The sequence below is a fragment of the Rhopalosiphum maidis genome, chromosome 2 (assembly GCF_003676215.2).
Source record: "Rhopalosiphum maidis isolate BTI-1 chromosome 2, ASM367621v3, whole genome shotgun sequence".
NCBI lineage: Eukaryota > Metazoa > Arthropoda > Insecta > Hemiptera > Aphididae > Rhopalosiphum > Rhopalosiphum maidis.
Window position 1 is genome coordinate 19997202 of NC_040878.1, and position 27788 is coordinate 20024989.

General features: G+C 27.8%; 3 protein-coding genes across 6 annotated transcripts in view; 2 read left to right on the forward strand and 1 right to left on the reverse strand.

The window, feature by feature from the left end:
* Nucleotides 1–189: 189 nt before the first annotated feature.
* LOC113552834 (glycine receptor subunit alphaZ1-like) lies at nucleotides 190–8905 on the forward strand. 3 transcript variants are annotated; one of them, XM_026955796.1, is made up of 9 exons: nucleotides 190–587; nucleotides 2853–3045; nucleotides 4874–5094; nucleotides 5164–5246; nucleotides 5337–5555; nucleotides 6369–6485; nucleotides 6626–6791; nucleotides 6907–7069; nucleotides 8520–8905. In XM_026955796.1, exons 1-9 carry the CDS (start codon nucleotides 499–501, stop codon nucleotides 8760–8762), a joined length of 1494 nt encoding a protein of 497 aa, XP_026811597.1. In that variant the 5' UTR covers nucleotides 190–498; the 3' UTR covers nucleotides 8763–8905. The 3 variants fall into 3 exon arrangements, with proteins under 3 accessions (XP_026811597.1, XP_026811594.1, XP_026811595.1); XM_026955793.1 differs by having other exon boundaries at nucleotides 6330–6485; nucleotides 8520–8904; XM_026955794.1 differs by having other exon boundaries at nucleotides 2862–3045; nucleotides 6330–6485; nucleotides 8520–8762.
* A 3593-nt stretch (nucleotides 8906–12498) lies between these two features.
* On the reverse strand, nucleotides 12499–14397 carry LOC113554313 (dnaJ-like protein 60). The gene is made up of 5 exons (XM_026958099.1): nucleotides 14154–14397; nucleotides 13557–13659; nucleotides 13315–13481; nucleotides 13081–13203; nucleotides 12499–12752 (listed from the first exon to the last, which is right to left on the reverse strand). Exons 1-5 carry the CDS (start codon nucleotides 14222–14224, stop codon nucleotides 12590–12592), a joined length of 627 nt encoding a protein of 208 aa, XP_026813900.1. The 5' UTR covers nucleotides 14225–14397; the 3' UTR covers nucleotides 12499–12589.
* A 10079-nt stretch (nucleotides 14398–24476) lies between these two features.
* LOC113553102 (dopamine N-acetyltransferase-like) overlaps nucleotides 24477–27788 on the forward strand; it is a 29043-nt gene continuing 25731 nt past the window's right edge. The window contains exon 1 of one of the 2 annotated variants that reach the window (XM_026956256.1): nucleotides 24477–24616. The gene's annotated coding sequence lies outside the window, so the exon portion shown is untranslated. Of the gene's footprint in view, nucleotides 24617–25691; nucleotides 25885–27788 lie in introns of those variants that run through there. The other variant, XM_026956254.1, reaches the window with a different exon arrangement.

Sequence of the window (27788 nt, forward strand, 5' to 3'; positions counted from 1 at the left end):
GTGTAATGAATGGGATCGCCGCGGTATACATATAATAATACGTGTAATGTACGGCCGTATATAGTATGGATACATGATGTATATACATAATATTATGTTTAATACGATACATTTATGTCGTATGTACCTTTATACGCACGCGCTTCGCGGCCTGTGGATGTGACACGCGGCACAAACGTCGCGCGTCGTGCCGTCGTCTGATAACACGTATACCGTGTTCGGGCGAAGGAAACTTTCCGCATACTATAGGTACCTTTGATTCATAATAATAATTATTAATATTTACCTACCAAATGTATCGGGTTTTCTCGTATTGTATATGATTATTGTCGTTATCGATTTGTCTATTTTTTTGTTCCGTTTTTTTTTTTTCTATTATTGCTTACATTATATTTACGCGTAACTACGTGCGCGTCCGACGACAGTGATGTACAGCACATGTGATACGCTGTGCACCGGACAAATTTCATAGTGACGCTCGGGGGTGGCGGCGGCGGCATGATGATCGGATACCGCGGTCGTGGTCTTCGGACACTGCAGGCCGTAACCTTAGTGTACACGGCGTTTTGCGTCCAAACAGTCCAACCGTAAGTGCTGCACACGTCTCACACCCATACAGTATCCAATAAGTCTTACATTTAGGTGGTTCGAGAGACCATTTTTTTATTATATCGACGAAATACGTCATTTCGACAAACACTGCAACACCACCAGCATCATATATGCAACATATATAAATACATGTATATAGAGGCCCACCTAAATTGTTGTTATTGATTTAGCGGCGTCAAAACATACTTCATTATACTTGCCATATTTTTAGTTAATACGAGACCACATCGTTTTTGTGAGACTAATTTTGTTCGTTCCATGGTCAAATGCATTATACAGGTAATGCACGATGGCTGCGTGCGACAGAGATTCCTTCCGACTTAATGATATTACATATTCTTAGCAGTCAGCCTTCAATCGAGCACTCACTTGGATATACCGTGTGTCCGCTGAAACCGCGTACACTTTATTACTCATTACTCTGAAAATATTTTTCGATTCTGTTTGTGGCCTTGTGGGAGGTTAAACTAGAGTCTAGTAACTAGACTAATGGATCATACATTTTTATAAATTACATTGTTTTGACTTGTATGCTTTGCGCGTGCAACTTCGTTTTTTTTTTAATGGCAACCCCTATTTTGGAGATAATTTTCGAATTAATCATTTTTTTTTTGAGTAATTTTGATTCATCAACTTGTATTCTAAACCCTAAATTGGCAAAATTACAGTTTGGTATAATAAAAAAAAAAATGTATTAAATTTCTTTTGTTTTTAGTTGTAATAAGTTGTTTTTTCGTTTTAAAGACCATATGTTAGTATGACAGTATGATACCTTATAATTTATTATTAAAGTAATAAATTATTCACTATAAAATAAATATCTACAACGAAAATATATGCACAAAAAAAAAAATAAAATCAATACATTTTTTAAAAGTAATACCTACCTATCTCTAATTTTGCCAATTTTCGTGTATATTATGAAGTATCAACTCAAATCAATTGATGTTGTACCGGCAAAAATTATTTTGCGTTCCATGTATAATGATACATAAATATAGGTATGCTGCGATGTCTTGTAAACTTGTATAGTGGAATAGTGGATTTGTTTTTAGATAATAAGAACACACCTTCTTTAGGAACCAAATTTCCGTCTATATATTTTGTACCTAGCAATTAGACATTAATTGATATTCACACACAATAAACCACGCTGGCTAAAGAAAAATAATGTGAAATAAATTTACATGATTTAAGTAAAAAATAGCTATAAGCAAACAACCAATAATACACCTATATAAATCATATTAAAAATAAATGTGGATGATTAAAACACATTAATTAACAATTGATTTTTAAATATTTTTATCAACAGAATGGTGAATATTAATAATTATAAACCAAATGTATTATCTATCATGTGATACACATTTCTTATATATTTCCTATATGAATTAATACGGCACAAAAGAGTGATGAACTTATATTATGTATGTAGTATTTACTTTAATGTACTACACAATTATACAGTTATGGCCCATTTAAGTTTTCTTTTATTTGCGACTTTACACACAGCTTTCATTTTTAACGTTACAACAGCTGCTTAAACATTTTTATACATACATATAGGTATAAAAACATACAAATACTATTTATATAATAAAGTATGAGAAATGCAATACCACGAATTTGCAAATATTAGAATTAGTTAAAACTGTTAAACCTTACACGATGTCAAATATGTTTTACTAATTAGGTTATCCTATATCAGGTTTGCTTAATTTAACGTATTAACTGAGACAAATATATTAAATATATTTAATATATTTAATAAACACTAATAAATACTAATATTAATACTAATAAATACTAATACATGAGCTGCACAAAAAACATTTTATACAAATATTTTTTAATTTATTTATTAAGGCCAAATTGCGTATTGTTAAATTATTTGTTTGTATTTAAATTATTTAATAAATGTAATTGTTATTATTTAAATAACAAAACAAAAAAAAATAATAAACTTAGTTATTAATTATTTTCATATGATTTTCCTGTGGTCCTAGTGGGCATAGTCACATAAAAAGAGTTCAACCGTAAGACTTCAAGGTCGCTTGTTAAATGTGCTCATTATATAATGTTATGAATAATCAATAGATGAACAATTAATAACAATTAATTTTATTCATCTAGGTTCCGACAATCTGATTATAATACTTACTAAAAAAATACTATCAAAATATTTCACACTTAAGGTAAAATACCTGTCATAAATCTGTAATCATATTTTTCATTAGGGCGTGCAGTGATGACAGTACCGCGGACGGTGGTAATCGCGTAGAAATGCTCATGTGGCTAACAGACCCATGTCGGTACGACCGTTGGACAAGACCAATACCACCAGACGGTAACAGTAAAACCGGAGCACCTACGCGAGTATCTGCTCGAGTATATGTATACTTTTTAGGATCAGTAGAGGCCCAACAGCTGGTTAGTACCTACCATTCAAGAGCTTTAAGGTCCATCACGATTCGTAAATGAACGTTATAATTAATATTAATACAAATTAAAAAAGTCTCATTTCCTACGTGCTTGCCATGGATAATAGACGTTATAATAATATTATGAACTTTGATAGTCTATCGTCATTCGTTATTCATAACTCGTAATAAATATTCTGTTTTGGTTTTGGACGATAGTCCGTTCATTTATAGGTAAATTATGTGAAATAATAAAAAATGTAGGTATTACAGTTTTCGTTTAGACGACAACTTTTTAGTAAATTGTATTATTGGACACTCGTATTTACCTAGCAGAGTACAACTTATGGGGGGAGGGGGGCTAGGGAGACTACAGCCCCGAGCAAAGATATTATTTGGTTAATTTATGTTCTGTAAATAAAAATGTTGTTCACTAATGCTATTATAGGTATGTTATTTTAAAGTTCATTGTCTTTTTTAAATTACATTCTCTTAAACTTATATTACTTCAGGCCCATATTTTCTAAGTTGGCTCTGTTACCTAGCTGCAAAGTAATTTATAAAAGATATAATATTATATTTAATTATAATATAAGCATGCGTGGTAAGCACGTATTACGTGCACAGCAGAGTTATCGTTTAATAAACGCATTCATAATTGTGAATATTATGAGTTATGACGTATAAATTCTATTGAATAATTAAATCATTCGCTTTGTTTTTCAAACTGGTAAAATGCCTCGCCATGTACTATGTACAGTCAGTAGATTGAAGTATATGTATGTAGGTAGGCACGTATCCGAAAAAAAGTTCGTTGGAGTTCGTACAAAATTTAACAATACAAATTGTACTGCAACATAATAAAACAATTATTTTTTCGTTACTATAAAATATTTTTTTTGGGGGAGGGGGGGTTGAACCCCCAAAATCCCCCCCTGTATACGTGGCTGTATGTAGGTATCTACTGTACTGTCTATACCTACTATTTAATAGACTGCATCCGAATTGCATGCCAAAAAAATATGTTCGAATTGCGTTCCACCTCTTAGAGGTAATGTCCAAATTGCATGCCGTGTACCCACAAGTTTATTTATTATGCACGGAGCACGATACACTTATGTGCACAACTTAAACTTTATTTTTATATATTTTATAATAGCATGTTTTACTCTACATGCCCTAATATTTCTCAATTATTTAGTCGATGCCTTAAAACAAGTACAATGTGATGTATATGTAAAAATGCGTAGTTCTAATTACGTCGGGAAATATTAGATAAAGAAAAAATTATTAGTTTAGTGATGACGGAATTTCAAAATAATGAAATAAATAGAATTAAATATATAGAAAAGTTTGCATACATAGCGTTGCTGATAGTAAAATAAATAAAATTATACTTTTCCAAATTTCATTTATTTGACGTTGAATATTTCAATATAGACAATATTATTATTACGTATTTTATTATTATTAGATTGTAAGTTGTGACGTATTTTTTAACGACGAAGTGGCCTTACGTCGAAATGGTGATGGCGATATGGTTTTGCGGGCGACGGCGAAGTGGCGACAGCGATGTGTCTAAATCGCATGTAATTCGGACAGACTTCTATCTAAGAGAGGTGGCGTGCAATTTGGACATTCCAATTTATGTTTTTATTTTTGGCATGCAATTTGGATGCACCGATTTAATAGTACCCTAAATTGATACTTTAACAGTTGTCAATGTACTGGATTATATAATACTTTGACGACTATCACTTCTGATATGATTCTAGAAATATAACTGTATATACGAATGTCGAATAATAACTTATAATAGTCGTTTATTGAAAATTCAGCATTTCACGGCCCATTTATTGATACGGTATCGGTGGCGGGACGATCGGCTCGTACATTCTTCTTCCAAGTCTTCTATACAGGGCGAGAACAAACTTAAGGAACGGGTATGGACTCCGCATGTTTACATCGTCAATGAACACGATTCAAACATAATGGGATCCGGTCGCCAAGACATACTAGTCACGGTTCAACCGGATGGAACAGTTCTGTATTCAGCTAGGTCGTAAAACATGATAATTGTACTTTGCTTTATAATAGTAATTGAATTAAAGTAAATATTTGTTTGTAGGTTAAAAGTTTCATTATTATGCATGATGAATTTACAAAAATTCCCATTTGATCAACAAACATGTCCTTTGATACTGGAAAGCTGTTTGTAGACAATTTGATTTTGTTTTTACCTTTTATGTACGCCGTTGATGTTGTATGCATGTCAATATGTAGATTTTATTGTATTTTCAGGGACTTACAACAATACTCATTTAGAATTGGTGTGGGAACACGATTCTCCTGCAATATTGAATAGCAATTTGCGAATGACTGAATACAATTTAGTGTCAATTTGGACAGACGCAACAGTCAGTGAATACACGTTGTTATCAACAACCGAAAATAAACACGTAAAAAAAAATGAATATTCTCCATTATCCGTTGAACATGTACATTATTATGGAAAATTTGGTAAACTAATTTTACTATTTTTTTTAATTCATACTTTATAAATATAGATGATTAATATTTATAATAGCCTAAATAGAACACGTGCATTTTTAATGTTAATATACCCCATATAATACGATATTACTACCAATAAAATAATATCTTCTAGTTTCTATAGCAACTTAAAAGTACCAACTAAATATACGCTCTTTCCGTCAAAATAAAGGTTACCCCACTAAAATTTAGTGTCGCGTAGATGCCAGTGGCGTACCCGGGAATTTTCAATGGGGAATATATGTTATAAGTATTAAGTATTAATACATTAAATGTATTACATTTTTGTAAATTGTGGTAATCCAAAGACATAAATAAGGAGTTTTATGACTTATGGATTAATAATTTATAAACAAAAACTTATTAATAATAATCAAAAGTAATGTATTTATAACAACTATAATATATAATAAGATGTTTTCTGAAAGTCGGTAAAAAAAAATATACTACCCCTAACCTCCAACTCCCTGAACACGCTACTCATAGGTGGTTCATTACATTATTTGATGTTTCATCAATTTATCTATAGTAGCGAGTTAAATGGATTAATGAACTTCAATGTTTATAGTTTTGTAAAAACATATCTTATGCTACCTATTGATTTAATAGAATATAATATACTACTTATACTGCTATAAATTAAAAATGTAATAACCTTATTTTAAAATATACTTGTTTTATTGAAAAAATATGTTATTTAAATACAACTTAATAGTATATTAATTTATTGTTTTTCAAAAGCTGGTAACTATAGTCAGTTAATAGTTAACTTTGAATTAGAACGCGAAGTTGGTCATTACATAATGGACTATTACGTACCAAGTATTATGCTTGTAGTTGTATCATGGGTATCGTTTTGGTTAGACCCAAATGCAGTACCTGGTCGCACAACATTAGGTAAATAAAGCTATATTAAACGTTTGTCATTTAAAATTGATTTTATTAACTTGATAGGTACCCATTTTTTCACTAATATTTTGTCAAAATACTATGATCTTAAAATATTAATTTCCACACGATATGTATATGTAATTCAGGTACCAGTACAATGTTAACATTCATTACACTGTCCAGAAACATAGGTAGCTCGTTGCCAAAAGTTTCTTACATTAAAGCTACTGAGATATGGTTTCTTGTGTGCACAGCATTCATATTCGGTTCGTTGGTGGAGTTTGCATTTGTCAACACCATATGGAGACGAAAGTAAAATATACATTATTATTATGTATAACCTATCCAATTTTATATTATATATTCTGCATATTAAATACAAAGAAAGTGTATTCATGTTAACAATTTAAATGGTATTAATTAATAGAAAAAACGTGGAACTGAAAAAAGTCAATAGTAAACATATTTTTAAGTCGACATTAACGCCTCAGATGCAACGTAAGTCAATATCTGTCGACAGCGGTATTGACAGAGGTGCTGCTGGTGCTAGTCCTACAGTGACAAGTGGAAAATTAAATAGAAGAGAAAATGTAAGTATATTATATATTAATATACCTGTAGACGTTAATGCGTCACCTGTAAGATATTTGAAACTGCATGACCAATACCATATTATATGGCATTTACCATTCGCACGTATGCATATATGCAACCACTTTAGAGTTTAGAGCACTATACACGCTGAACAATTAATTATCAAACTATCCAATAAGGTATCCATCAGTGGCATATATAGGAATTAATTTCGTGGCAAGAGGGTTAACACCCTCCCTTATGTACGCCACTGGTATCCATAACCTATATTAAATATGACACCAGCTACAGACGAGAGACTGCAGCCATTCCATAAAACATGAAATGTGGTTAATCAATAATCATTATACTCACTTTTAACTAGTTAAAACTTAGAACTAATTAATATAGCCCAATCGGCACACAATTGATTTTCAACAACACCTAATCACATTTACCATTTCACATACATGTTTAATTAATTAAAGATTATAGATATAATACATCATCCTTTAACGATATCAATGGGACATCAACATCCAAGTATTGTTTATTATATTGATTAATGGTAATGCGTAAGGATGATAAGTTATAGGAGGTAAAAATGTAAAATTGACGAAATTTGCATAACAAAGATTGAAAATATTCATAAAAATTGTTTTGAATATTTTTACATAAAAACTATTATTATTTATTAAATTATTTTACAACTAAAAAAATCAATGCATCCATATAAATAAATTGAATTTGTTGCATTGAAAATTTGAAAATTTTCAACATCTAGATGACAACGATTGTCCGAATAAATATTTTTACAATGGGAAAAACTTATATAAATCTAAAAAATATATTTGTACTTGTAAATATTGTGACACTCACATATAATTATTTTTTTTTCATACCTCCAAATTATATGTATTCCATTTTTTCATTGTAACAATCGTCTGCATATGAAATTACAGGTTTTGAGTTCAATTATTTTTTTATGAGATAAATTGTATTAAAAATAAATACAAATTTACTAAAAATACATTTATACGCACAAAAAATCATTAATATGGAATTTTTTCAAAAATATCAAAATTAAAAAATTAAAAAAAACTACAAATGTGAATTCACTAAACAATAGAACAAATTTTTAGTTCACCAAGCTATAAATAGGAGACATAGGAAAAAATATTTAATTTCTATAACTTTTATCCCTAGCAATGTATTTTGCCTTATACAATAAAACGCTAAAAATTACAAAGTAATTTTAAATCTGCACTTTAATAACAAACTATTAAAATTTTATTCAACATATTAAATAAGAGTACCTATCACTATTTTGTATACAATTTTACCATATTTTTTCTATTTATTACTTGTAATACTTATACCTACGTAACTATAGTCTATAGATATTTAGGTATCTATAAATCTATAGCAAAGAAACATAATTTGATTTTAATTGACTTTTTTTTAAAGAGATCGAGGAGTTTACTGACTGTTGGTGATTTGGATTCTGCCGTGTGCACCAATCCAGAACCTCTTGAAAATTTTAGTATCCGGGTACCAACGTTGAACGATAATAAAACTGTCGGTAGCGGAGGTTTGTTTACATTAACTCCACAAGAGATCGCTCAATGGATCGATCAACGCAGTCGTATTGCATTTCCTGCAGCGTTTCTCGTATTTAACTGTTTTTATTGGCTTTATGTTTATGTTTGAACAATGTGATAACTATATTTAATATAAAAATAGATGTTTTGTTAATAATTTTTGTTGATGTTAGACATATATTTTTTCAAGTTCAAAATGTATGATTGGGAATCACATTTTATGAGTAAAAAGTTGCATTCACAATGTAAACTTAATATTTCAATAAAGATCAGAAAAATATCATCTTAGTTTATTCTATTATTATTATAGGTAGGTATCCTTACCATATGTTTAGTCATCTCTAAATAAATAATAAAAATAATAGATTATTATAACCTAATAGTATATGTTATTATATATAATATATATATACAGATACAAGCAGCTTCTGTATTGCTACCTCGCCACTAAGGCAATTTAGCGATTTACTAGATAATCTTCATTTGTTATATAATAGGTAGGGTTAATTTATGTACCATATTGTATATTTTAAAATTAAAATAATAGATTAAATTATTGTTTTATATTTCTTAGTAGATTATCTACTGTACATATTGGCAATTTTGATGTATTTGAGAAGTTTGATTATAACATTTGTAACGGTAGGGTATGGACTGAAGATTATTTGAAGGTGAGAGGAGAATTAATTGTTTATGACGTTGACATACGTTTCTCAATAAGAGCATTGTAGTCCAGCTTCATCGATATCGTTCAGATTATTGCGAGAATAATTTATCTAAGCTTACGGGCGACGATCAACCATATCAAGCAAAAGCAAACATCAATTTTCGTCAGAATCTCAATGAACTTTGTTGTAAATATCCTTGTCTCCTAGCTCTAAATACCTTTTTAAAAACATACATGAAAAATTCGAGCTTGAATATGTAATACCATCAGAAATTATTACGTTTCAATATTGGTCTTTTTGACACGGAATAAATTTAAAATTTTACCAATTTTCTATAAAATCTATTAATCCAAAATTGTATAATTGTTACTAAAACGATAGGTATTATAACATAAGCCAAACCTTCAATGTTCAAACCTAGATTTTACAGGTGCATAAATAATATTAGACATCGAAATCCAATTAAAGTTAACAAATAAATGCTCAATGTTTATTACTCAATATATACTATAGAAGCGTATATAATACGCGGATATAGGCGTGCGCAGACTTGAATTTCGGAGGATGTCTACAATTTTTCGGGCCCTTTTCTTAATTTGGGTCCTCTCTTAACAAGACATGCACATATTTTAGTAAATTATAATGCACGAATAAATATTACTTACATTATATCACATATTAACCAGTGGTATTACTATAGTACCAAGTAATATAATATTTCATTAGATAGATGGATCTAAAATCTATTTTCAAGATAATTGCAATATATATTTATTATTTTTACTTTTGTAGTCAATAATATCTAGCTGTTATAATCATAATAAGTTTTATCACGCAAATTTAAAATATTCTACGTTGTATTATTTTTTTTATCCCGAAACATATTTTTTTTTTACGACATATTTTAGAAATAATACCATTTTTATTCTAGTAACATTAGTTAAAATACCCTATAAGACTGAAATTTTAAGGCCCCAATTACATGTCGGGAGTGCCCAGGCACACCCAGACCCCCCCCCCCCGTGCGCACGCCTATGTACGCGGCTGGTGTTGGATCATTTCTCAATTTACGAAATGTAGTTCCTTCTTTTTATTAATATTCAGTATTGAGTATTTGAATGTTTAAGTCTACATCGCAGTATCTGTATTATATTTTATTATAGGATATCAAAATTCAAAATACTCAATACTCAACAGTAGCGTCATTTCAGTTTTTGTTTGACTAGGGCAACTACTAACTGATTTGCCGACTCAACATTTTTCCACGCAGTTCACATAGAATAGTGCCATAGTTGTTGAGAGGGGGAGATTAATTTTCAGGTATATGAACGTCACACAAAGGATTTTGAAGAATTAAATACAAACAATTTTGTCAAATATTCATATTTAATATGTATTAATATTTATTATATAAAATAATTGAGTAATGTGTAAATAAATAACAAATAGATAATAGGTACTTAAGTACCTTTTAATACTGCAGATTTACATTCACATAATGTAAATACTAACAAAAAAATTAACAATAAATCTTTACTTATAAAATATCAATATTATGATTTATAACAATGGCCTTTAGTAGTTAAAAATAAGACTTCTTATAATTTTTAAATGTGCCGACTTAAGGTTGCTGTAAATGTCAGACTAGGGCAAATGCCCAGGTGGCCACCCCCCAAATGACGCCACTGTGATGTTTAAGAGTACGATGACGTTGATAAAGCTAAATATATTTTTGAATGGGAGATTCCTGAGAAAAATGTAGGTAGGTTATAGGTAGGACCTATAACTGTACTATATATACACAGTTACTACCTTTGATTTTAAAATCAATGCTATTAGGTAGGTACCTCGTAATATAAGAAGTAGGTGTAAAGCATACTAAATATTTATATCATGAATATTATAACACCTGTCGAATAAATCTATAACAATTATTATGTATGGATAAAAAATAATTTGAAACCTGATATTTTTGTTACCTATCTACTCATGTATGTTACTATGCTAGATACCTGTTTACTAATAATGTGACCTATTTCATCTAACCCTGAACCTAAAAATAAATATTTTAAAAACATATTAATAATATACCTAGTATAAGCAATTAAAATATAATAATTTTTCCATATCCATATTTTTTTGATCAATGTATGTTATAATAACCAAAATCAATTAAAATTTTAAGTTTATAATTAGTTCCTTTTTGTTTACAAATGATGAGGTGAAAAATATTTACTTTACTATTTGTACTTTTTAGTCATATTAGTAATAACAAAATATGTAGTATACAATTATTAATTATTGATTCAAAATTAAATTATATGAACTAAATAAGAATAGGTGTACCATGATTTTATAATTTGATAGTTAGGTTTTTGGGGGACAAGGAATTAAATAAAAAAAATCTCTTTATAAAATTAATATTGAATACCTTTTATAGTTCTATTACCTTTACCATTTTTGAGAGAAGTTGGACCTGGAGGCGTGATTAATTGAAGGCTTATAATAAAAAACTTAACTATGAATTATGGCTTATTGATATGAAAAGATAAATAATGAAGTGTAAAGAATATTAAAAATACACTATGAATATGATTATAATAATTTTAATTGAAACTTTAAATTATTTAAAAACAAAATATGATTTATCTATACTTGTCAGATAGTTAATTCATCAAGGAGTAAGGATATGATCAAATTTTATGAAAAAAGGAATTAGGCTCATAGGAGTTTATATTATTTTCCTAATAATTTTTGAGTTATATGACATTTGTTTTTTGAGCAACTTAACCCATGTCTCTTTGTAAAACCAAAGTTTCCATTTCTAAAAACAATGAGTAATAACTGCTATATTGTGAATATAATATATGTAGTTTTTAAATAATAATAATTAATGTAGTATTTGACATAAGGCATCTCCAGACATTTTTAAGAAGTAGGTCTGAACTTAATATAAAAATATATGTAATTAAGATTCAAGACGTACATAGCGTTCCTCTTAAATATATATATATATATATCTAATTCAAAATTGTTCATATGTTACTGATTTAGCTGTTTTTTTATTTAATTAATGATAAAACATAATTTTGAATTTATATATATGTTTTAACTTTATTATTGTCAGTGACAACTAATTATGACACTAATATTATCATAAATACAGAAATGCGTTAATATAAACAAATGTTTAGCAAATTTATTTCAAACACACATATAAGAGTTAACAATAATAAACTATAAACAAGTAATACATGGTAACATACAATTATTTTTTTACAATAGAACCATATTCTTTTGCAACATTTTGTTCAAATATTTTTATAAGCTCATCATTGGTTTTATCAATTTTCATTAATTTTTGTTCTTCTAAAAAGGACAAACGTTCATCAGATTCATCCATCAATAAACTTCGCATCAAGACAGATTTTCTAAGAAAAAAAATATATTGAAAATTGTTTTTGGTTAGTATACAAAATTAATAACTACTTATTAAATTATTTTTTATGCTTCCATAGGAACTTAAAAATGGTTTGATAAGATACAATAATATTTTCTGAACGTATTTAGTGTTAATTGAACTAATATATCTAACTAATAACATAATAATTAATCATTATATTATAATCTTAAGATAATAGGTACTAATTACATTAATTATCAAATATCCTTGAATATTTTAGTACATTATATGGTTATAAACTAAAAAGAATAGATTTGATTATTAATTACTAAAATATAACAATATTATGTACATACTTTACGCCATTATATCTTATTATAGATCCAACAAGTAGTATTGAAACACAGACACCTGCTATAGCAATATTTGATGCTAGCCAATGATTACTTGGATTATTGTACTCATTTTTCCAATTTCCACTAAGATAAATAAGCAGACATAAATTTTTATTAAAAATATCATTAAATATTCATCTATTATCATTAGTTTACTTTAGTATTAGAATTGTTATACATTGCTCTTTGACTAACCTATTTTGACGTTCACGGTAATGATAATAAATTGGATTGTTATTTTTACTGTATACTAGTGTTTCATCATATAATTTTTTCTTGTTTTCATCTATTAGTACATTATATGCTTCATTGATACGTACAAATCTATCATTAGAAGAAGGACCACAGACATCTGGATGGTTCTAGAATACAAACAATATTTATATCAAAAGTAAATTGTGTAATTCTTTTTAAAATAAAGATAAGTAAATACTAACTAATTTAGATAGTTTAATAAATGAGTTACGTATTTCTTTTCTTGTACATCCTGGTTTCAGGTTTAATGTCTCATAGTATGTAGATAAACTTTGTTTTGTTGATCTATTGGATAATAAAAACAAAACACACTTAAATATTTTAAACATATAAAACAAGTTTTTATATTTTATTTGTGTTTATTATAAATGTATAAATGTTAAATAAAACAAAGATAAACATAACTCATAAAAAATACTTTCAGAGAGTAAAAATTAATCATGGTTACTATGAGAATAACGTTGGGTGACTTATAAACAGAAGGAAATAATACAAGGATACTAATATTGTAAGATAATGACAAAATGAAGTTTTCATTTGTTAAAACTGAAAGGTTACATCTAATAAAGGAGATACAAGGAACAATTTATAAAAATACAAGATTGCAAAAAATAAATAAAAAGAGCTGGTTGGTAGAAAATTGTGACTTGAAATTTTGTTTTTACCTGGGTTTCCGAATTTGTCAGTTATTATTTGTAGTTGGAATAATTATTAACTAATATTTACAATTATGTTTAAATAATATCAAATATCAATTGCGTCGTAAACTTGTGACTTACTGGCAACGTAATGATATATCCTTGAAACCAAGTCGAATTATTTTTAGAGTGATAGGCACAATAAAAACCATTGTTCATTATTTATTGTTTTAAGTAAAGGGCACACGATTAATAATGATAATTACATCAAACGAAAATTTTGTGGATACTTTAGAACGCAAAAAACATAAATAACAAGTAAATACTAAAAATTAAATTTTCATCGTCAAATTATAGTTGAATAACTTAAAATTTTTTAGATTCCTTTATGTTATCAAAATTTTAAATTAAAAATACAGCTTGTTGATAATAATAACACATGGTATACACAATATGATAATATTATTTAGAAAAAAAAGCATGATAGCGTCATAATAAATGGCGGGAAAATAATTTCTGGTTCAAATAGAGCAATACAATAAAAACATTATGAAGAGATACTGCTGAAAATATGTATAGCGTAGTGTAGTTGATAATCGAGATAAACATGCTTAAGAAAAAATTTAGTGAAAAAAAAACATAAAAACATAACACCCTAGTAAAAAAGTCCACTGCAAATAATCCACAGAAAATATGCGAGTGACTTGTACTACAATATAAATTTGTATATTTAATATCTTGTGAATGCAATATTTAATTATGCTTAACTAGTAACCACTTGCAAATAACCATTGTGGCATTATAATGCCAACTTGTCACCACATTTTTTTGAAGTTATAATCTACATGTGTATGAAATTATACCTAACTAATTTATTGACATTGAATTTAAAATATTGAATAAATGTTAAAAAAGTAAAATGTAAAAACAATTTTCAGAACGTTAAAAGTCAAACAATATTGTTTTATCACTCAGCAGCTTACATTCCAAACCCGGCATATAAATATACCTTGAAGCTAGGTATTTATTTTTAAATGCCGAAGTACTGAAATACCTGTATTAGGTAATATAATATATTTATATTATACACAATAATGAAATATTATTTTGATAAATTGTATTTCATAATTGAACTAATGTTAAAAAATGTTTATATATCGGCTGTTTTGTACAAAGTATAATTTATTGAATTTAAATTTTGTTTAATATCTATACAATTATACATTCATCTACAAGTTTCTTATTGTACAACGTATCTAAATTAAAGTTACTTTTTATAAAAAATCTCAATTTGTTAAATTATTTTACTATAGTTAAATTTCAACTAAAATTAAAATTAAACAGTTGTGGGATTTTTCTCACAGGTCACAGGGAAAATTTTTTTCGGTGGATTTTATTGTTCTGTGATGTGCATTAATATTTGCGATTTAGGCTATCTTTAAAGCATCTATAACCCATATAATGTGTATGTATATTTTTTTGAATGGAAGCAAAGTAAGAACTCTTTTTTATATACATGTATATGTATATGTACCTACTGCAGTAGGTGTCCAGATGTTTAGTATACTTTGTCATCGACTAAGTCATTGTAATGTACGTGTTAAATTTAATTCAATGATAAATTATTGCATACGAAAAACAGTTTGTCAGTCTATATTATTATGTATCACTAAGTATATGAAATGATTTTTTATATTATTATTATAATAATAAATAATAATAGTTATAATTTTTATGATTATGGTATAAATAGACAATAATATATAATTAATCTAAATCTTTTAAAATTGTCATTGTGTATTTAAAATAAAAAATATAAAATACAACAATATTAATAATATATTGTCCAACAATGTCAAACTTATGCTAATTTAATGCAACATAATCAAGTTAATCATAGGTATAATTTCGTGGGTCCTAACTCAGAAGCCGACACACAAAATGTCGAGAGAATGTGGGGTTTGGCCAAATGGGGCAACAAAAAACGTAGAGGTAGAGACATTTTTTACTCTTACATGGCAGGATTTATGTGGCGATAATTTTTTTATATTATATCAATATATCAATCATCGAATTATTAGATTAATATCAATAAATAAACCCATTTGTTTATATTTATACGATGTATTTATTGTTATATGGACAGCGGTGCTATAACAAACCAGAACCTATAAAAGTTATCAATATTAATGAGGCAAAAATTTACTTACAAAAAATTTTCAAATGACTTGAAGGTAGACCAGCCTAGGAATAGGTATATAATTATATATTATGTAAATTGACGTATGTATGAATAGTTAAAGCCTTTGTACAATCATTTTTATAGGAAGAGTAACCTTGAAGCACCCTATGACTTTTTAATTGTTGATGCTTATAGTTCTGGTAAGAAACTTCTATTGAATTGCCAAGTCTTTTTAGCTTTTATTGAGCAATAATTTTTATCAATATTTATAGAAAAAAAGTAAAACAAAATTGAAAAGGTCAAAATAAAACACAATGTCTTTAAATTATAGTTTAAAAAGAGTTCAAATACTATTAAAATTATACTCTGTACAGGAAATATGCTTAAATAAACATTTGGTGAAAATTTGATGTATATCTATTTACGATTATTAGTTTTTGAGTTATAAAAAAATAATAAAATTGATTTTATTAAAAACTAGATAACATTAAAATTTCTATATTAAATATTTTTTTTTTTTTGTAGTTCCTGTTCATTTTGAAAAGTTTTGAAATTTTTTCTCTTTTGCCCACCGAAATTATCAAATATATTCAATTTATTACCAGAAACAACTTATAAAATTGAAAATTGAAACATTGTTATTGCCCCAAATATAGATGGCAGACGAAAAAAATAAACATTATTGTAAAATCAATACATTTATAGCTCAACTCGAAATCTATAAATGATGAAACGTAGAATGTTGATATTAACAAGTTTTTTTTTTATTTAAACGCTTCTGGGTACTATATTTCTATATCCGTACCATTACGTTAGAAGATCCTATAAATATACTTACCACTGTTGTCTGTTACTGTTTAATATGGCGTATGCGTTTATACAGTATTTAATTAATTAATTTATTTTATTTGAAATAAAATTGATTACAATAATAACATTGCCTTTCTCAATTCTATTTGGATGGACTGGATTCTAGTAGGAATGTTTACCGTGGTTAATGTGATGGGTCTTGACCAAGGTTAAGTTGGGGTATTAACAAAAATGTTACTACCTACTGCTTTCTTTATTTTTTTCTCGATTATTTTGAAGATAATTAGGAATTTTTAATTTTTACCTCTAAAAAATAACTACTATATTGATTTTTCTACCAGAAAATATATTTAAGTCGAAAATAAAATTATTTTTGTATTATAAATCGTGTAAACATATAGAACAGAAAAAACACAGATCACTGTAAAATTAATACATTTATTATAAATCCATTCGAAAATTTAAAAAATAAATTCACATAATTAATTTAATTACATTGTAGGTTGGTTTATATTTTTAACTCTGGGAGTATCAAAAGTATCAAATATAAATAAAGTTTTTTCGTAAATATTAACATAGTAAATAGGTAATTACTTAAAAGAAATATTAGTGAATTTTATATTACATTAGTTCAGTGATTTTCAAACTGGGTGCCACGGCACACCAGTGTGCCGTGGTTTTCCATAAATTACCGATTGTATTGAATTGTGATATAAGAAAATGCGGGTATGTGTTAACTATTCGTCCGAGAATTAAAAATATTTGTGAGCCCATCAATCACTCATTTCTAATTAAATGTATATATAATTATAATTAATTCAAAACAATTTTGTTCATCTAAAAAAAGGCCAGTGCGCCGTGAAATTTTTTTAAAGTGTACGGTGTGCCGTGTATAATAAAAGCTTGAAAATCACTGCATTAGTCCATGGTTGTTTACTAAAATGTATTATAGAGAACGATATGTAGTGCCCAAACAGTGTTTATATTTTAAATGGAATCAAAGATATATATTCATTATTTTCTATAGAGATTAATTGATCCTTGAGATATCTACTTGTATTTTATTTACATTGGTAGGTAACCGTCCATTTTTTTTTTTTATAAATTTTAATACTTGATAACGATTTTTCCTGGTTTTATTTGAACTTATAATGTTGTAGTATTATTTTAGCTTCGAGCTAAATATCGATTTAATAATTTATATATGTACACCTGTCACTTTACGTATTATACTTACCGCACTAGGGCTATTTTATTTAAAAATAAAAAATAAAATACAAGTAATTTATAAAAAATATCTATTTTTATTTTCAAAAGCACTAACTATGATGTTAATTTTAACACAAAAAACAAAAGTCTAAAAATATGCAAACTTTACCTATTTTACCTATACGCAGTGACAGTAACTTAATTAACATATTGTAAAAGTTATTGTTGATAAAGATATTTAAGTTTGTAAGTTTTAAATTTTGAGCAGAGCGATGAACGTATTGATTTTACAATGATATTTTTTCTTGTGAATGTATACACGATAAGTGGCCAATAAAAATACTTCAATTTTCACTTTAAGAGTGGTTTCTCATAAAAAATTTGATCTAGTTTGTTCTTTAGAGAGGTCAAAATTGACAAAATTAAAAATACCCAAGACTTTTCAAAATAACCAGGAAAAATGAAAATTTTTACATAATACCAAACTATTTATTTGAAAAAATTGATTTTGTATAGTTGATTAGTAGATATACTTTAAATTCTTACCGAAAATTTTTATTTGCATTTCCTACACATGATATAATTTAACTTTATTAGCTATTTATAAACATTTGAAATTTTCCATATTTTTAAGTCAATAAATTACTTTTTACTAGGTAAAAATGATTGAAAATTTAATACAACGTTCCATTAAAGTTTTTAATTAACCAATTAAAAAAAATTAAAGACACATAGTCACAATTTTTTTTATAAGTATCTAAATTTAGAATTTGATAAAATTTGTAGTAAAAATTAAAATAAGTAATATTAAAAATATAACATTAAATAACATTTATTAATATAACATCATGATACTATTATTTTTGTACTAAATTTATTATTGTTCTATTGTAAATGTTTTTAAAAAAAATAATAAACCCTTTACATACATTCACATATCAGATGATTGAGGTCGTTTAAGAGATTTTATATCCATTATAACATAATAAGTTTACAACATCAATAATGTGTACCAAATTACTCCACTGCCTATAATACGAAAGGAAAAAAAATCAACTCATTCTAAACTAATTTTAGCTATCGGCAACGTAATTAAGATTTTTCATTTTACGTATTATTGTACTATTTATTTAAATTTATTTATAATGGTTTCTGCAATCTTAAGAATATATATTGTAGAAATAATTTATAAGAATAACCTCAGGAATTGATATTTCACGAATCTGCAGTTATATTGTAAATTGTGTTGCAGCATGTTTTATTGATTTTGCTAATTTCAATCAATTAGTTAGCTAAGTACTTATAAAAATACAAACACAATATCAAAATATTTTTCTCTTATTTCATAATAGTGCAAATTTATTTAAATTACAAAAGATAAGTATTTAACTTATTGAAATATGTAAATATATTCTTATTCTTTAAATTAAATTTTATATATATTATATACCTATATCAGATTTCAGATGTACTTATGAAATGGAAGGAATAGACAAAATAACAAATCAATGTTAGAAATCCAACCAGCAAGTAGGTAGATAAATCATTAACAAATGCATCTTTTGTTTTAGGGTTGTCAGAAAAGCATTTGTATGTTGAAGTACCTACTTATATATAGCTGTAAATACTATACCATTGTATACTAAACACTTATGCATTATTTATAATTTACTCTAAATCTTAGGTGTAATGGAAATAGGGTTGGGTTATATTACCAACAGTTCTGAGAAATGCCTGCGTACTTCTCACCAGATATTTTATAAATTTTAATTTAAGTATGTTATATATATCGTTGTATTATATTTGTAATTTGCACAACTCTGTGGCTGATGTGGGCTTTAATAATCAATAATTATCAACACTCTTTAGTATTAGTTATTTAAAAATTGTTAATGTTTTAAATTTTATATAGGTAACTTATTTATTTCATAATTAAAAAAAGAATTGTAAATTTAAAGTATATTTAAGTAGTATAAGATGTTGTATTCTACTTTATTTTAATTACTTTAAAACATTTGGAAATTGGGATAGATTTACATACTATACCTGCTACTTAATAATTTTTTTTATTAAAAATATATTGGCAGTTAACATAATACATTAATATGACAGTATATAAACAGTTAAAAGGTAAATAGGATTGTCTGAAACCCGAAGTCGTATCTAGTATTCAAATTAGTCACATCTATTTTAATAAAAGCCACACCCTTAATCCGAAAGATAATCAAATTATTTATTTATATTTACGGTAATGATATAATTTTATTAGAACATTTTTTTAGTTGCTTGGAATAAATTTTATATGTAATTTAATTATCATTTTTGTATACAATATTTATGTTTTGATTACTGACAACTATATTATTATAGAAGAGTATAAGATATATTAGAGAGAAAAAAATTATTAAAAATAATATTTAATATTTCTGTTTATTATACAATTGTTATATTAAACTTATAAGCGATATAATAGTATATAAACATAATATGTTTCTTGAAAATAACTATACACTATACTTGATTAGGCATTTAAACTAAGGTAACATAGATGTATTATATTATTTAATAAAAACGTAAAAACAATTTATAGTTGACCGTGTATTTTAGATAGGGACTTGAGAAATAGTTTAAGTATGCACTATGTATATCTAATGACGAATAAACCATTGTTATAACGATTATAACTTATAGGTATTCCACTATCCATAGCATAAATCTCGAAAAGTATAAATGTTTTGGATAATATATTTGTAATTCAATCATTTAAATTAATTACAAAACTACTTTATTAACAAAACGTTTCTTATAAGATAATGAGTGTAATGACTGTTAAAAAAAAAATCATCCAATTTAGTTGATATTTTCTTAATGGTACTATGGAATTATACATAATAAAGTAATTATTGAGCACTGAGCAGGTATAAAATATTATATTCATTTTAATAAATATGTAGATTTATTGTTAGTTAGTACTTCATTAGTAGTTTTCTGTTCAAATTATAACAGGTTACTAAGTAAAAAATTATGTAAAAAAAAATATTCAGCTTTGCTACTAAATAATCGGTTATTGCAATTTCTAAACATCGGTTATTGTTTGGAATGGATGCACATGCACAATGCACCTTCAAATTATAAACGTGATACGAATGCACTTTATCTAGGTTTAAAATTTGAAAGTGAAAGGAGACTAACATGTAATGAATAGGAAGGCCATTATTGATCCACATATAATTTAAATTTTAAATGTAGAATAATAAATAATTCTATAATATTAAAATTATTAAAGGTATTACGATATTTAAAATTTTAAAATATAAATCTAATTACCTTTACAACCTAATCATAGCTAACAGAAGATATGCCCTGTTTATCGGACAAGCACAACGCACTCGGTGCACTCTGTCCTATACCACTAAATTTTTATTCGTACATTAAATATCTATACGCAAGACTTTTTTTTCCAGTTTATAACCGATGACGCTGCGGGAACAGCTTTCGCATTACTTCCGCGGCGTAAACATATATGCAAGACTAATTGTTATATAAATAAGTAGTTATTTATATTAATATTTTATGTAATTTATTTATTTTGAGCCTTTCGTAAAAAACGTAATTTATGGGCATCTAATAAAACTGTTAAAAGAAATAAAATAATAATAATGATAAATAAATGGTAATAATTGATTATTTATTTAAAATTCGTTCTGAACTATTATCTACTATCCTTGTATTTTTTTTTTTTTTTAAAGATCCATTTATGATTTATTTTTATAGAAATTAAAACTTATTTTAAATTCAAGTTTTATTTTTGCAATTGTTAAATAATATAGATAATTCACGAAACTAGTAATTTACGGGTGTATAATATAGGTAACAATTATTATAATATTTATAATTATTACTATTGAATTAATTATATGTTCATTTTTAAATCAGTTATTAACTGATTTGTATAAATTTCATATGATTTAATTATTACGTAAATGAAAATGATTAATGTACAAAATAATATTATTTGGGTTAGTAATTGATAAAATAAATTATAATCTGTCATTATTGTAAGAGAATTGTCCTAAGTTGGTCTATTATTTATTATTTTATTATCAAATAGAACTATTTATGTATTTAAATATTTTATTATAGCTATTAAATTAAATTTAAATCAATTACAATCGTATCTATAGATATATTTTAAGAACTGTGAGTATCTTAAGGTAAATGATAATTATAAAATTGAGAGTGGCACAAAATAGATTAACGTTATTCATTTGTAATTTGGAAAGCTTTAATCAACATCTTTTAATACTGATATGTCAAAAATTATGGTTGTTCCGCTTGTTCTTAACTGTTATTTAAGTTATTTATTAATTTATATTGTAAATCCACTACTTTTGGCCAAGAAGAAAATTATAATTCTTCCCTGCACGATATTTTGAACTTGTATTGGTACACTTGAGTTCTTTATAGTTTATTAAGTCTGTACTGTGGCTTATAAAACATATGCATAAAAAAAAAACTTCGTTTACAGAAAGCCGTAAGATGATGTTCCTAAATTCAATTTTGTCTAAATGGCGTTTCTGCGTTACCATTAAAGCGCACAAGCCGTCACCACAATATATGATTAAAGTAATTTGATGATAAATCGTGTGGTGTGGGTTGAAAAAATATCTCGGAAAACTTTAAACAGTATAATAGTTGGTATAAGTCAATAACGTATATACATATAAGGTTAGGATTCAGATATTTTGTAGGGTGCAAACTTACCACGAGCAAAGTATTTTTTTGTCTTTAAAATATAAATTATAATTTGTATTTATATATTTATATAAAAGAAAAGCACCAAATGAACTAAACTATACTTCAAAATAATTATACTTAAGACTTAAAGTAATATTGCATAACAATAAAGATTACATAATAATTATTATTCCTGCTTATACCAAAATAATATTATTTTACCGAATGGCAAAATTTATTATATAAACGGTTGTTAATTGTCACGCGTTATACTATAAATATATGCTAATTGCTAATAAAATATACATTATTCTTATACCTACAAAATGAATAATTTTAATTCTTTGTCAAGTTCAATATTGATCTTAAATTTACACTATTAAATATATAGTATTACATTTTAGTGTAAGATATATTAGATTCTTAATAGAGCGATAAATATATTGATTTGACAATGATATGAGTGTTTTTTTTTATTGTTTTTTATATATGCAAAATGTAGTTAACTGTCTCCGCTCAGAATCGATTTTCATTATATTATTCAATTCGAATTTAGCACATATATTACAGTGACAATCTTGACATTTACTGTAGGGTTAGGTTATGCGTTCCCATTTGTTCGCTTTTTTTATACATTAATTATATTATGTAGTACTGTAAAGTTGTACGTGCTTTTAACAAATTTTCATCGAGGGACAGGTGTTCCCTTTGACCTTTTCTCTATTTATTCTTTAAACCAGTCCTGCATACATGATACATGATACATCCACAGTTGTGCAAACACATATATTTTTATTTACTTAGACAGGCGAAAAGCCCAAGAACAATATAATATAAAAGTACTCGAATAAGTTTTCGATTTTCTAATTAATTTCATACAACGGTTATCGATTGTACTGTTAATTAATTAAATTATTTAAATATACATTAAATACATAAACATAATCTTTACATAAAATTAAATCTATATTAAACTATTAAAGCTAATATCATCTAACTGAATACATATATACTCATGGGGACGCACTACGACCATAATTCGTGGATCGGAATGACACATAAAAAGTAATGATTTTCTAGTATCGAGACTAATAACCAAAAATGTTTAAGTTTCAAAGTAACTCTGGACAATGGATTTTGTCCATCAAGTAATTTAAAAATAAAACGTTTTTTTCCGTATTTCCAACGATACATCGTAAGGACCCTTAGGATAGTATTTGTCTCGCGCACAATACGCCTCGACGTTTCACAGGTAGTAATGTATTGTTAAATGCGATTTAAATACATGGTTATGATTATATTATACTACATTGTCGAGGGGGCGAGTCTGTCATCGTGTGTCATAATCGGGGATGATGATACGGGGATCAACAGGTCGACGACGGACGGCGACATGGGCGTGCGTATGATCGTGTGGATTTGAATCGCGCGGTGTGTGACGATCATAATAAACTTCACACTATACCCCGACACAGTACCGGACTAGCACGTCAATGTAATATAAATGCCGTGGCTTAACGCTAATCACAAGTTATAATGCTATGTAATATGGATTAATGTACCTTTTATAATTCATAACAATACATCACGGAATCACGTACATTCGGTCTGAACGCGATTTCTGCCGCTCGTCAGCACGCGAATATCATCCATCGGTATAAATCAGGTATAATTATTGGTGATAGCGGGAAAGGGAAATGTTTACAAAATAATGTATTGATATAGTAGTGTTGTGTATAATATAGTCTTATATTACGGCGTAGGTTCTTTCCATATATTTTTTCTAATCTATTTTTTATCGAAAAAAATAATATATTTATGATTAAGCACACAACATATTGTCAAGGGAAAGCATTAAAATTATTTTTCCAATAGTTTTTAAGTGGCTCGGTAGACTTCTTTCGGTCGGCGCGGTTGAGTGGGTGCTGGCGGAGGGGTTATATGCTTTATGTTGGGCGCGTTTGTCGCAGCACGTCCGCCGTTCGACCGGAGGGCCGTGTAGCCGGACAACGCGCTATGTATTATCGATGACGGCGGCCGTCCGTCCGTCGTCGAACGCTGTAAACTTTCCACACGGCCGAGCCGGTCGGCGCGATGGCGGGCTATCCGGTCGGGCGGGCCGTGTATATATGATTACGGCGTTTTCGCGGTGCTGCACGTGATTGATTGCGCGCGTAATAAAACATATATATATATATACACACATACACGAACCGAGTCTCAAGTGCCGCTGTCGAGTCCGGCCACGGGGCGGTGGGCGCAGATGGTATATATATATATACCGATCGACAAACACACGCACACGTATGCGCGCGCGGGTGGCAATCAAAAAAAGCCTCTTTGCGGGGCGGCGGCGGCAAAAGGGATCTCTGCGGCGCCCGCGTTAAGGAGAGCCGCGCAATCAATCCCGGCCAAGGTCGTATCGGGCCGACGGCAGCACAGACGCCCTGCCGTAGTCATGACGACCCCGTTCGCGCCCGGCCCGCGGATCCCCTGCTGCAGCGTCCGCGCGGACGTCGGGCCAGCGCGTAGTACTACGACGCCGCTTATCATCGAAACACCGCCGACAGTAGTAGTACACCACCACTATATAGCACACCACCGCCGACCGCTAACACCGCCACCGCCACAGCCGTCACAACCACAGCTGCACTATTACACGCCGTATAGTACGCGCACCCGAGTCATTATTATTATTATTATTATTATTATTATTATTATTATATTTTTGTCCCTGTCCTATCACGCCGGCGGCGCACTCGAAACCGCCACGCGACGACTCCCTCACTGCGGCGCTCTCTCACTCACTCTCTCTCACTCGTCACTGCTCCGCGACTCGCCGTCTCGTATACCCTATAGTCACGCGTTGTACTATCACGTCGCGGTGCCTCGCCGTCAGATCAACAGATTATTAAACCGATCGCGCGTTTTGAGGTAAAATCCGTTGAACATGTATTATAGTCTCGTTGATATTCGATGATATGCAATTATACTTATTATTTCGTAGGTATATATCACTATATCAGCGTTAGGCGTTCATTGCGTATTGCATTGTTGTTGTTATAATTATTTTGTATTTTTTTGTTTTTTTTTTTTGTTTTTTTTTTTACGGTACACCCTTACAGTAGCTGCTGAATGCATTCGAGTGTAATATAAAACAGTAGAATTGTAGAATAGACGACGATGTGTCACATATTTTATGCCGACGTCGCTATGAGTTTATGACGGTCATACACGGTTTGAGTCATTGGCATGTTACTTTGTGACTTCAACTGTATAATATAATACATAATCTTGTTTGATGTCAATTTGATAATTCAATATATTTTTAAATAGACAACATATTTTTTTTTTTAGTTTTTTCCCGTCACCTATTTATCTGTGGTAAATTAAAAAATTATAAATAATAATAAAGACTACTTCATATTTAAACCAAACATTTCTTTTTTTTTTATTATTATACAGTACGCATATTATAGGTCATATGGTTGATTGCTACATCATAATAAAGTATTATATTGAATTACTGTATTAGTTATAGTAAAATATGATTTGTTAATAATTAAATTATTTCAAACGTATAGGACATCATTAAATAGTATTGTTTATTTGTTTAAGCTTTGAGAAATTAGTTTTGGGTTATATACAACTATACAAGTACTCATTTATCTCGAATTAATTTGATCGACTTATCGTATTTCATTTCAAATTTAATATTTTTTAACCAATTCTCGTCTTTATAGATATAAATGTATAAATGTACAATTAAAATCCGCTTTATTTATGATTTAAAATCTGGTACAATTTTTGTGAATAATTAAGCTCGATGACGGAAATCAAATATTTTTTTTTACATTTTGTCTGTAATGCCTAGAAATTCATAACCACATTAATTTTTTGAATTTTAAAATAAAACTAAAATACTTAATAATGATTTTCAATTGCATGTACTTTACAAATATTTATGTTTTGATAATTAGCTTTGAAAACGTCAATAATAAATTAATTACAATGAAACTATCATTTGCATGTTGTTTTGATGTCGATTATTAGTATACCTATTAATTATTAACACAAGAATACATAATTTATGAGTATTGACAAACATTGTTTGATATTTATCATCGAAAAATGAATACTTGAGAACTTAAAATTTACGCACAATAAGTAATTAGGTGAATGAATTTTAAATTAAAATTTATAAAATTATAAATAGTATTATTTTAATTTTAAATTATTACAATTTTAGTTATAGAACTTGTTTTAAATTTTGTCTATTTATGTATAATAATCTTACAGGTTATAAATACTTTAATAAAATAACACTTTTTGTATATTTTTTAAAACATTTATTTAGATATATTAAAGCAATATAATTTTGGTTTATTTGGATTTTATACTAGGATTCGGGGTTTGGGGGAATTTATAGCTCAGGAAGTGCGTGCAAAGGTCAACTTAACTAGGCCAAGTATTGCATTAACAGAGTAAACTTTTCTAAAGTTTAACTGACTAACTGTATAGAAGGTATTAATATAGTGGTAAGTATATATACAGTTTTTAAGTCTTTAGTCTATTTTTCACATTTTACCGTTTCATTTTAATTCACACTGAAACCAGGAGTTATGGTAGTATGCTTTTTATTTTAGGTATCAAATGAATTTTGTGCTTGGAAAGCAATGTTTTCGGACATTCGTAAAAAAATGCAATTTGCATTTAAATCCGTCCCACACTCATTACAAATAAAAAATTGTTAAAGTATTATAAATTATTTAACTTAACAAGGTCATAATTTTTCGTTTTAAATGTATTCTTTATTTTATATGTTATATATTTTGTCT

Excerpts from the sequence above, each read along its gene's own strand:
- LOC113554313 (XM_026958099.1), bottom strand. The coding sequence starts at position 14,224 with ATGGTTTTTATTGTGCCTATCACTCTAAAAATAATTCGACTTGGTTTC. Across the intron at positions 13,204-13,314 it reads TACCGTGAACGTCAAAATAG|TGGAAATTGGAAAAATGAGT; the intron begins GTTAGTCAAAGA and ends TATTTATCTTAG. Across the intron at positions 12,753-13,080 it reads ATAAGATATAATGGCGTAAA|AAAATCTGTCTTGATGCGAA; the intron begins GTATGTACATAA and ends TTTTTTTCTTAG.
- LOC113552834 (XM_026955793.1), top strand. The coding sequence starts at position 499 with ATGATGATCGGATACCGCGGTCGTGGTCTTCGGACACTGCAGGCCGTA. Across the intron at positions 5,095-5,163 it reads ACAGTTCTGTATTCAGCTAG|GTTAAAAGTTTCATTATTAT; the intron begins GTCGTAAAACAT and ends ATTTGTTTGTAG. Across the intron at positions 6,486-6,625 it reads ACCTGGTCGCACAACATTAG|GTACCAGTACAATGTTAACA; the intron begins GTAAATAAAGCT and ends TATGTAATTCAG.